Source organism: Mandrillus leucophaeus, unplaced genomic scaffold (assembly GCF_000951045.1).
Source record: "Mandrillus leucophaeus isolate KB7577 unplaced genomic scaffold, Mleu.le_1.0 Scaffold5, whole genome shotgun sequence".
Taxonomy (NCBI): Eukaryota; Metazoa; Chordata; class Mammalia; order Primates; family Cercopithecidae; genus Mandrillus; species Mandrillus leucophaeus.
Genome location: NW_012105364.1, coordinates 12,265,109 through 12,277,151, shown reverse-complemented (window position 1 = coordinate 12,277,151; position 12,043 = coordinate 12,265,109). Strand labels below are relative to the sequence as shown.

At 34.4% G+C, this 12,043-nt stretch overlaps 1 protein-coding gene across 1 annotated transcript in view; it reads right to left on the bottom strand.

Moving 5' to 3' along the window:
• Positions 1 to 12,043, bottom strand: part of SLC13A1 (solute carrier family 13 (sodium/sulfate symporter), member 1) — an 87,752-nt gene that overhangs the window by 47,294 nt on the left and 28,415 nt on the right. The window contains exons 3-6 of the mRNA XM_011995954.1: positions 10,994 to 11,130; positions 8,309 to 8,496; positions 7,671 to 7,728; positions 7,541 to 7,589 (exon numbers count right to left, since the gene is read on the bottom strand). Of these exons, the coding sequence (XP_011851344.1) occupies positions 7,541 to 7,589; positions 7,671 to 7,728; positions 8,309 to 8,496; positions 10,994 to 11,130 (432 nt within the window). The remainder of the gene's footprint in view (positions 1 to 7,540; positions 7,590 to 7,670; positions 7,729 to 8,308; positions 8,497 to 10,993; positions 11,131 to 12,043) is intronic.

Genomic DNA, 12,043 nt, shown 5'->3' with positions numbered 1-12,043 from the left:
TTTAAACAAAGGAGGGTGCCTAATCTGATAGGGCTGATGTCCTTATAAAAAGAGCAAAGGGGACCAGAAATCTCTCTTTCTACTGCATGTGCACAGAGAAAACATCATGTGAGGATACAATGAGAGGGTGGTCTTGTACAAGGCAGAGAGAGAGGTCTCACTAGAAACCAACCCAGATAACACCTTGATCTTGTACTTGGCTAGCCTCCAAAACTGGCAGAAAATACAACAGATTTGTATTGTTTAAGATACAGTTCTGTAGTATTTTGTTATGGCAACCCTTGCTGCCTAATAATACAGCAAAATGATTAGGACAACTAAAACAGACACAAAGCGTAGAATAGACCCTGTCTCTTATACACATCTAGATGTGTATAAGAGACAGGGGGAGGGGAGGGGAGAGGAGGGGAGCTGGTAGTCCTGTATTATCAGCAGACAAATAAACTAATAAACTCAAAGACCAAAAAAATTAAGATAGATGAAGAGATGCACAAAATGATAAAAGGTTAATCAATCACACACACAGAAACATTCTAAATGGGTTCAAAATAACATAATCTAACAATACAGAGGAACCAAAACTGACAGAAGCATCAGAAGAAACAGAATATCCACATGATAGAGGGAGAGTTTAACAAAACAGTCTCATCAATTGCTGAATAAAAAGAGACAAAACTTGGTCAGGGCACAGAGATTTGAGAAGCACAACTAGCTACTTGATCTTACAGAGTTTTGGGAAACATTGAACCTAATTAGTTGAAAATGTACAATTTATTTTAAGCACAATGAAAAATATTTATTACAGCCGATCATGTGCTAGTTCAAAAAGCTACTTCAACAAGTTTCGGAAAACTGTTATGTAGACCACACTTTCTGACCCCAGAAAAATTGTTAGAGAAAATTTAAAAGTAGTTAAAAATCTAATTTATTTTAAATTTCAAAACACATTTCTAAGCATCTTTTGAGTAAAAAAAGCTAGCATAATGGAAATCAGAAAACACAAAACAGAAAAATATGAAAAATAGCTAAAGTAATAGAAGCAAATTCACATCCTTAAATCCTTCCTTTGTAAGAGAGGAAAACTCTAATAAGGTAAAGGTCAAATTTTAAAAATTAGCAAAAGAGAAAGAGCATAAATACACAAATAAAGTAGATAGAACAAAGTAATAAAGAAAGAAAACTATTAATAATAATATGAAATATACATTAAATAGGGTGAAAAGAGTCAGAAGTTGGTTCTTTGACAAGACTTGTAAGACTAATAAAATAGATATAGTTTGGAAAGATTATTTGAAAAATGTTTTAAAGGCACAAGGAAAATTTTAGAAATAAAGACATATAACTATAAATACTGTAGAAATTAAATAGATATAAGAAAATATTATAAACTACCACACAGCAGTAAATTTAACATGGAACACATAAATTTCTTTTTAAAAATGCAACTGTTTGATGTTGAAATAGAAAATCTGAACACTCTTAAATCCAGGAGAGTAATAGAATAATTTTTAAGTACATATGCCTTCCACTTTCTCCTTGAGCAGCTAGCTGGGGTACAGAATGGATGGAGGGAGATGGGGGACCCATCTTGAATTACAAGGTTCCAGTGCTGGAAATGGTAGAGAAGAGATAGAAAGAGTCAGGGGCATGGTGACGAAGGAGCCACCATACCAGCCTATTTCTATCTTGTTGAAATTGTTGCTATTTTTGGTCTTCGCTATGGTGACCAATCCATACCTTAACTAGTGCAGGTGATAAACCAAAAGAAAACAAGAGAATGATTAACACAAAATTTTGGACTATAGCTAACTCGACAAGGGGGTGGGGGCGATTGTGTAAGGAAAAGAGATGGAATCAGAGAAAGGCTCATGTAGATTTTAGAAATCGCGTTCTAGTTATTAAGCTGGGATGTGGTATACATCATCTTATTCATTTTATTATTCTTTAAAATGTTTAGTCATGTTTTATAAATGCATATATGCATGAAATATTTCATAATCAAAATACAGAAAAATCAATTTGGAGACAAAATAAACATATTTCTTTTTGTAGAAAATACCACTAGAAGATGCATAGGAGAACACTGTTGAGTATTTCAAGAAACAAAATATAGTATTCAAATAAGTTATGTAGTGCAGGGACTTATTGTAGAGTTAAAGTACAGATATTGCCAATATGGTTGAGCAATGTTATTTGCTAGATAATATTTTAATAACACAAAATGCGAAGAACTAAGTTTTTGTATTTCATAAAATAAAGATATATGGGAGAAACGATATTGTCAAAAATCAATAGTTTCTTTAATAGAAAAATGTTTTGTGAGAACACAACTAAGAATGGCCATCAATGGAGATAGCACTTTGACTCTAATAAAGATTGAAATCTGGAGTGAGGTCACGTTCACAGATTGTTGCTGTGATTCCTAAAGAGTGTGTGATAATCTCCCTCTCTCTCCTTGCCTACCTCTTCTATAAACATTCTGTATAAACCACTGCATGAATAAAAGGAGACACCTAAGTTGGGTCAGGTGAGGGTTGAGCAGGACTAATTACTGCCTTTGCCATCCAATTTCTCCCAGCTTAGGAAAATGGAAGAATAATGAAGGAGAGCCAACTGGTGTTTGTTATGTGATCTAAGCTAAAATACCTTTTTCATATCTGATCTATGAGCCAGATATTCCAGAATTAACATCTCCTTATTTGGCAGAACTAATGCCTGTAGTTTCTAATATTATGAACCATGTTTATTACTGTACTTACAAGACTCCTTTGAATTTCTGGAGAACATTAAAAAGTGTTGTCTTGTACAATTGGATTTTCAACCATAAGGATTTTCACCCCCAAACTAAACAATACCTAATTAAAAGCAAGATGCAATTTGTTCAAGGATACTTTTTCTTTGAACTTTTCCCTTTGAGGAATTACAAGTTAAATTAAATTAATGAAAAACAATTATCTCAGATTTTTCATTAAAAGTGTACTGATTTTCCAGTCTCTTTCATTTGTAGATGCCTGGAGGTTTAGAAATTGAGCTGATGTAAAACTCTGGGGTGTCTCTTTGAATGATACTAATGCTTGCAGGGGAGGGAAAGAACTAGGAACTTTATTCCTCCTTTGGTATCTACAAATGGATTTTTGGATACCTAGAACTCATTTCCCATGGAAATTTTATGCGTGGTGGTTGGTTTACCAGTTACCCCAATGGAACCTGACAAATATATTCCCTCAGGTACTGTCAGTGTAATTTTAGGGTACTCCTTTCTTCTCCCAGTATCTTTTCTTCTCACAAATATTTCAGCTACTTTTAGGGGATACTGTGGGATTTATTGGCTTGGTAACTATTCTCCACTTTATTTTGGGCAAATAGAGAGCTCAGTTAGTATTTGGGCCATGACCTATCATGAGAAGAGAACTTCGTAAAAGTTAAGTCATGGGACAAATCTCTTTTTTAGATATGCAGCATAGGAATGTGACTCTTTGATACAAATACTTTAAAATAAGATCCTGGACTACTAAATATCCATCATCTTCAACACTAACATCTAGTCTTTATCACTACCAGCAAAATTATCATCATTATTACCTGTATGAGAACTTTGCAGTTTTTTAACAAGAATTTTAGAGCTGATAAATTTTAGTTACAAACTACTTTTTTGTCTTTCTACCCAAAATGAAAGCAATCTGATCCATAGTGTTGACTTTAAATGTTTATCAGTTTGTTTCTTTGCTTCGTGTAGTTTGTTTTTTTTTAAGCAGCCAAAAATAACAGTATTTAATTTAATGGTTATGTTGTCCATAGTGACTTCTCTGAATTTTCCCTGATGGTTAACTAGACACTGGACACTTAGTGTAGCTTACATACAACATGAGTTATTTTACTCTAATTGTAATCATTTGATAAAAATATTAATGAATTTATTTATTTAATAAGCAAATATTTACTATTTACTCCAGAGCAGTCACTATTCAAGATATTTGTGATGTGTACTAGATGGACAAAAATCTCTGCCCCGTGAACCTTGCATTTTAGTGGAGAAAGAAGACAATGAACAAAATAAATAAAAATTAAGCAAATTACATATTCTGTAGGAAGGTGATACATGCTTTGGATAAAGTAGGGTAGAGTCATGAGGATTAGGAGAAAGGATATGGGATATGGTGGCTGCAATGAAATAGGGAGGTTAGGGTAGGTCTTGTTGAAAAGGTGACATTGAGCAAATGTTAAATGTATATTTCTTAGCTAATATTACTGCCCTGCTAAGTACAGAATTTATTTGGGGGCTATTTTTTTTCTACTTATTAAGAGCTTTCTACTTACTACACACTAAATTTTATATGGATCAGTGTATGTTATTGCCTTTGGGGGGAAATATTATAGTTCTAAAAATTGAAGTAAGCTTATTGATCAGCTTAGATTAATTTAATTATATTAGTAAAGAGATTTCAATTAAAATTTTAAAATCTTTAGCTTTGTACTAAATAAATGGTGCTTCAAATGAATAAAATTGTAGTAATTTCATTAGAAATAAATTTTATTTATTTTATTGCAGGAACATAGCAAAATTATGCCGATTACAAAAAAAAAAAAAAAAAAACTAAGTCTTTTATTTTCTTTCTCTTCCCTTTTTTCACTTTAAGTTTGGGGGATACATGTGCAAATATGTTATATAGGTAAACTCATGTCATGAGTGTTAGGCAGTGTTAAGAGGGAAATTCATAACACTAAATGCCCACATCAAAAAGTTAGAAAGACCTCCAGTTAACAACCTAACATCACAACTGAAAAAATTAGAGAAGGAAGAACAAATCAATCCCAAAGCCAGCAAAAGGCAAGAAATAATCAAAATCAGAGCTGAACTGAAGGAAATTTATCCTCTCTGAAATTTAATTTATACCACTCTCCCCAAAAAGGGAGTAATATTTGTATTTTTTTTTACTTGTAGGTCAAATTCAAAGTCAAACCTCACAGGATTTATTTTAATTCAATAGAATATCCCACCTACTTCAAGAAGAAAGCATAAGATCAATAGATCATGAGTATAAATATTTTTCCATTTTATGGCTAGATGAAGTAGATATACATTCTTCCATATAATCAGTGTTAAATTATATAAGGTAAATCTATCAAAGAACGGCTACCGTTTATTATAATTGCCACACAAACTATATATACATTTATTCCTGAAAATATACCTGTAATTGTTAAAAATCAAAACATATCGTAAATGTACAATATATAAAATAATGCTCTCATGCACATCTTATAAAGAATAGTGCAGCAAAAAACTATTCCTGTTTTTATATAAAGCTAAATTTTTGTGCATTGCATTCCAGAAAGACCTTAGAATCAACATTCGAAAGCCTCGCTTTCCTCTCCTAAACTCAGATATTAATCTTTATTGCCAAAAATGCATCTCTGTTATCTTACTTTTCTCCATTGAAAGGTTATTCCTACCTCTGAGTTCTGCATTCTAATCAATGGCATCACAATCTATCACTCCCTAGTTTAGAGCAGTGGAGGCATCTCCTACATTTTTCTCCCTCATCCCCAATGTCTAATTAATAAAGAAGCTCAGTTGCTCAGTTAATCAAAAAGCTCACCACTGACTTTCCGGTTGTCCCAAGGACAGAACTTACCATATTTCCCCGCAGCTTTAAGGTTTTGTGTTTTCCATAAAATCAACTCTAAACTCCCTTGTATTTGATGAAGAGATATTTATAACCTGCGCAAAGCCATACCATAATTTTATTCCCCACAACAGCTCATCTCTAGCATCTGCGTTGTAGAGGTTTCCTGAAAAACCCCGTTCTTTACTTAGTTGGGTTTTTGAATTAGTTGTACTCTCTGATTAGAAAGCGTCTTCTTTTTACTCTTTTGCTTTCACTCATTCATTAATTGATAAAGATAACTACTTATTGAATACCTCCTTTGTGTCAGGCAATGGGAATGTGCCAGAGTTTAAAGTGCTGACAAGGTAGACACGTTCCTGCATTCATGAGTTCGCACTCTTCTGCTTGCACACGCTCGCCTCTCATCTTCCCAGACTCAGATGTCTTTACATTGTACGTCCTCCCTGCAATACTCCCAGATGGAACTGGTTGCTCCTGTCTAGAAGTGTTGGCTTCTGTGCATGCCTTTGTTGTGGTATTTATGTCAGATTTATTTTTATAAGTCCATCTTCTCCACTAGATTCTGAGCTGCTTACAATAAGGAGCTTACAATGCCTGAAACAGTATCTGGATAGCAAATCAATTTGAAGGGTTTTGACTGAAACTTTTGGCCTTATGATAGAAAATTAGGTTTTCAAAGATGACCATGAGAAAGTTACTGAGTGCATGTATATTCTTTCTGTTTAGGTGTGCCAATTTTCACAACAGTTTTTAAAGCCCATTTCTAATGTATTATTCTATAGCATACCTGGCATACTGTTAATTTTTCATGTTTTAAAGGAATTACTTCTATCTCTAAAGATAGTATCTTTGTAAATATATATGCAATTCCCATCTTAAAAAACCCATAATATATTCTGTAGCTAATGGCTTAAAACATATCTTTGTATTCATTTTCTCTTTATATAGAAATTGCTCTTTCTTAGAAGATTTCTGTAATTAACAAGAGGGTTTTCTTTTTCCTGTTGAGCTACATGTTAATGCATTCCATGGCCAGAATGAAGAAATATATGTCCCACTTTCCTATTCCTAATGCTGTAGTTACTATAGTACTATTTCTATGCGGGATTTATTTTTCAGGTCTTGAGGTATATTGCTCCCAGTGCAATCTAATATAGTATTTTTATATTGATTTATTCTGGGGAAATGAATTCTATGGGATAGTTTACAAAGATCTTCTTCCCTCTTTTAATATCTAGAATGGCTACAACTCCTCCACCTGTATTTGACAGAAGCAACTCATGAATTCTGCACTGAATTTTTTAGTGTCAATGGAAGCACTAAAGATAATGATTTGTAATTACATGAATAGGAGTTGCTCCAAGTTCATAACCTGGAAGAAATGATGACGATACTCCTAATGAAAATCAGGCTATTAGGCCAGCAAGATTTCAATAAGAAAAAGATTTTAAAAAGCCCTACCTATCAGGTACTATGCTTATTACCTGGGTGAGGAAATAATCTGTATCTTAACCCCCCAAAACACACAATTCACCTGTATAACAAACCTGCACATGTACCCCTGTAACTAAAATAAAAGTTAAAAAAAAAAAAGAAAGAAAATGAAGCAATATTCTGAGACTGGAATTATATTTCTTTAAACTACCTTGGCTAACTGCCATTATCCTAATTCTGATAAAAAGAGAAAATAATGATACTAATTTTCAGAGCCTAAAATGGTTCCTATCCGGATGTCGATTCCCGTCTGTTCATGAAAGCTTATCAGACCATTACACCATGCTACTACTTAGTCAAGCAAAATAATTTATAGAGAAGGAAGCAAGTGACAGGTTTTAAAATGCATATGTATCTAACTATAGCTCTAATATAATTTTGTATATAATTATTTAGAAAGAATCAAATTAATGTACCTTTTCCAACTCCACCTTGCTTGAAATTTTCCCTGTATCGTTATTGCATCTGAAAAACAAATTGATCCAGTTATAATTTTATTAGAATAGAATTTGGAAAAATCCTAATCAAAATGTCAACATTCCTTACCCTGGAACTGGTTTTGTTTTCTCTTTCCTCTCATTTGTTTCATGTCCATTAACACTTTCTGCAAAACATTAAATAAAAGAAAAACAATGTAAATAAGGGGTTATCATTGGGTTTGCCTGTATGTGGATGCAAAGATGGAAGCATTAGTAGAAATTGAAAATTAAAAATTCACTGTGTACTAACATCACATTCATCTTATTTTATAAATACAAATATTCTCCCAACACTTTTTCACTGCATCAGTTTGTCAGAGCCAGAAATAATCACAGTGAAATTTGATGCTGTATCCAAACAGAATGTAGGAATTAAAGATTCCCAGTATTATGCAGGAAAGCCATTTCAGGACAGGAAAGAGTAACCTGGAGGTCTACTGATAAAGACATGAGAGAGTGTTCCATCAGTCTGGCTGAGGGATAGAAAAGGCATTCTTCTTTTTGCAAGCGAATAGAAATGTAACAATTTAGGTAAAATATTTATAGAAAACTATTTTTGTAGATACTGAGAACTATAGAGGGAGAAAGTTAAATTCACATCATGCATGTATGGACAGTTAATTCAAAATACAACTTAGAATTCTTGAGTTTATGTCTATTGCTCTAATGACTAAACCCCAGATTGGCCATATCAACATGCGATACCATCAATCTCTAGTCCGTGATTGGTAGATCCGTTGAAGTAAGTCATCTGAGTGGCCTCAACCTCTGCTTCGGCATTGATGATCTGCTGTGCTACAGCCTCTGCAATGGGCATCGCCATGGCAGCGGTCGAGGTGTTGCTGAGCCACATAGACAAAAAGGCAGTGCTGCTCATGAACCCCAGAGTCAGCCTGAAACAAGAGAGCCATTAGTGTGGATCTGTGCTCTTAGCTTAACTAGCACCGTATTGTTTAACTGGAAGATGTTTAAGATGTGGTTTGTGAGTTGGGAAATTAAGTCTTTCAAAACGTGGAAGGTTAAGATTCTGCCCAGATGATGAACTTGGAGTACAGTGACAGCCAGGTAGAAATCAAAGCTGCACATGGAAAAGTGGAGTTCTTAAGAGATTTGTCTGCCAGGGAACCATGCAAATCTTCTCTTCAGAAACAGAAAAATGATTCAACCTAAACAAACTGCAAGTTGGTTATATGACATAACAGCTTATAATATTACACCAATATCTGAATGCTCTTCAGAGCTGACCACTTATCTTCAAATGCTAGTAAGATGAAAATGCAATCAACTTTCGAATTTAAGGTCGCTTATTTTTTCTTTTATCTTTTAGCCATAACTCTTGTTTGTTCATAGGGGTGTCAGGGAGGTACAAGGACGAAGAAAGATTAATATTTATAAAGCCTCTTTTTACTTGTTCACTATACTGATTCAATATAAGGTGGGTGGAGAAAATAGTTAAAGTCATTTACTAAAACGAGGTTTCTGAATTTTCTGTATATTCTATAATATATGCTCTCCTGAATCTGATATCCTTTCCTATTGTCAAGATCTGGGCACATACATTGTCTTCTTTTACAAAAAGAGTAGTTATTCTCCTTAAAAATAATATACCTAAGACTACAAAATTTTAAGCCATATCTATAAACTTTCAAAGTCACACTTGGGGAAAAAACTATCTCTTTTGAGTAGGCGGGCCTAGAAAATCATTCGGAAGCACACCTTTCTATATAGAGCAATTTGTGAAATAATCTGACACCCTTTTAAAACAGATGTACAAGAACAATGCCACACACTGTAAGTTTCAGACTCAGATAAGGTGAACATTTTCAATGCATACAACAAAAAAGAAGAAAATGTATTAGGAATCTGCTTACACAACAAATGGTTCTTGTAAAAAAAAGAAAATTAAGAACTTTTAACTTCTTAAGGCATTATCAAGACAATAAATCTTCATATAAAAAATGCTGGGATCAGATAAAGCTTCTGGATGGTGAAAATGCCTTAAATTGAAAAGCTGCTTAGTGACATAATGGTCAGAACTTCTGCCCAACTGTGAAGTGCATTACACATCATCCTCTGGAACAGCGAGCAGAGGGTCAGGAAAAAGAGATACATTTCTATAGCACCCTAAAAGGCATGGAGCCCCATTTCATTATAAGAGTGAGATGATGTCATTTTGTTTTTGTTTTTGTTTGTTTGTTTGTTTGTTTTGAGACAGAATCTTGCCCTGTTGCCCAGGCTGGAGTGCAATGGTGCAGTCTTGGCTCACTGCAACCTCTGCCTCCCAAGTAAAAGCAATTTTCCTGCCTCAGCTTCCGGAGTAGCTGGGATTACAGGTGCCTGCCACCACACCTGGCTAATTTTTGTATTTTTAGTAGAGACGGGGTTTCACCATGCTGGCCAGGCTGAACTTGAACGCCCCACCTCAGGCAATCCGCCTACCTCGGCCTCCCAAAGTGCTGGGATTACAGGCGTGAGCCACCGCATCCGGCCAACATGATGTCTTAAACACATATGTGTTATACAGTTTTTAAGTCAAAAAAAATTGAAAATTTGTCTCATCTGAGTCACTGATTTTTTTTTTTTTTTTTGTATTTAGCAAAACAATTTGCACCATAAATGAAAACACAGATGTGGCTATGCCCTAGAATGAATTATGCAATATAAGTCAATATAATATTCTGATTTTCAAAGAAAGATGAGAAGGAAAGAAACACCTAAGGCTTTAATGCAAAATGCCACTATGCAAATGATTATGACAACGGAAATTTTCTTTAGCTTACTTTCATGTTCTTAGCAAGAGGTGAAATAAAACCAAAATAGTCAATTAATTTTATCAGTCAAATGAGTGATTTCATATTCTATAGATGAAATGTCTTAATTGATTGTTTCACTTTGCAACAGTTGGTTTAAAAAGAAAAATATTCACCTTGGAATTTTTCTTCACACATTTGTATTTTGTCAGTAATGTCTTTGTCTTTGGTTTGTAACATCCTCCCTGATGATAAAGGACACTCTTGAACTAGTTCTGAATATGTAATCAGTCAAATAAACGAGATAGGAGGAAAATCTACTCTGAAGTCTATCAATCTTATCTGTTGAGGTTCAAAGCTTCTCTCAGCTTTGACTTCTATGATGCATAAAAGGTGAGAAAGTTGTGTGCACATATTCCAACCACCCTGTAATTAGACCTGCAGTGAAAGTTGTTTTTTTTCCCTCCTACAACTCAAGTACACTTTGTATCACTTTCATATTTGCAGAGGAAAAAAAATGTCCTAAGTCTGACTGTGATACAAAGAATTTCCTGGGCGTGAATTACTTATTTGGTTATTTGCTATGCACAAAAATGGTTTGTTCATTGGGTAAACTGGAAGCAGTAAATGCAGTACTTACCATGCAGGATTTACACCGACTATCATCACCATTTTCAGAGCAATTCTCTTGTGCAAATTCCATTTTTCTATGGATGTTGCTAAACAGATAACTCCAATTAGCAGTAGGTGAAAATCCTTGAAATAGGCAGATGCCACCTGAAATAACAATTAAACCCATGATTATTTACTTTGGTGGGGAAAAATAACATTGCACAAGAAAGACATTATTTTGCTGCTGTTAACTTTGACCTTCGACCGCATAATCTTTCTATTTTGTTGAGAAAAATGTAGACGTGTTTGAATACAAATTTAGACATATTCTATATTCTTACTCAGAAATGGTGTTAAGGAAAAGTACACAGAAAAAAGAGTACTCAGGGTTTTTAAATAGCTGAGTAACATCAGGTAAGTGCCTTCTATGAGTCACATCAGGCAAGTGCTTTTCTATTGGGGTTAATTTGTTTATGTATCTATAGTGGAATGGCAATGACTGTGATTTGGGAAAGTTTTCAGTCAAACTCCAGCTTGCTACTCTCTTCATCATGACCCATTGTGCTGTAACTGCAGTCACGCCTTTATATATTGAATTATTTTACTTTTGAAATTACTTTTTATAAGGCCAGGCATGGTGGCTGACACCTGTAATCCCAGCACTTTGGGAGGCCGAAGCAGGTGGATCACTTGACATCAAGAGTTTGAGGCCAGCCCGGGCAACATGGTGAAACCCCATCTCTACTAAAAATATAAAATATTTGCCAGACATGATGGTGCATGCCTGCAATCCCAGCTACTTTGGAGACTGAGACAGAAGAATTGCTTGAACCCAGGAGGCAGAGGTGCAGCAAGCCGATATCGTGCCCTTGCACTCTAGCCTGGGTGATGGAGTGAGACTTCATCTCAAAAAAAAAAATTATTCAACAAATACCCTCAAATGAAACTCAACATTTTAAGCCATTTTCAGTCAACACCATTCAGAGATTAGTCAAGAACCTAGAACTTTAAGCAACCATTTGCAGCAGTACTTCTTAAAGAATACTCTGAAATACGTTAGGTACATAATCTTTTTTTT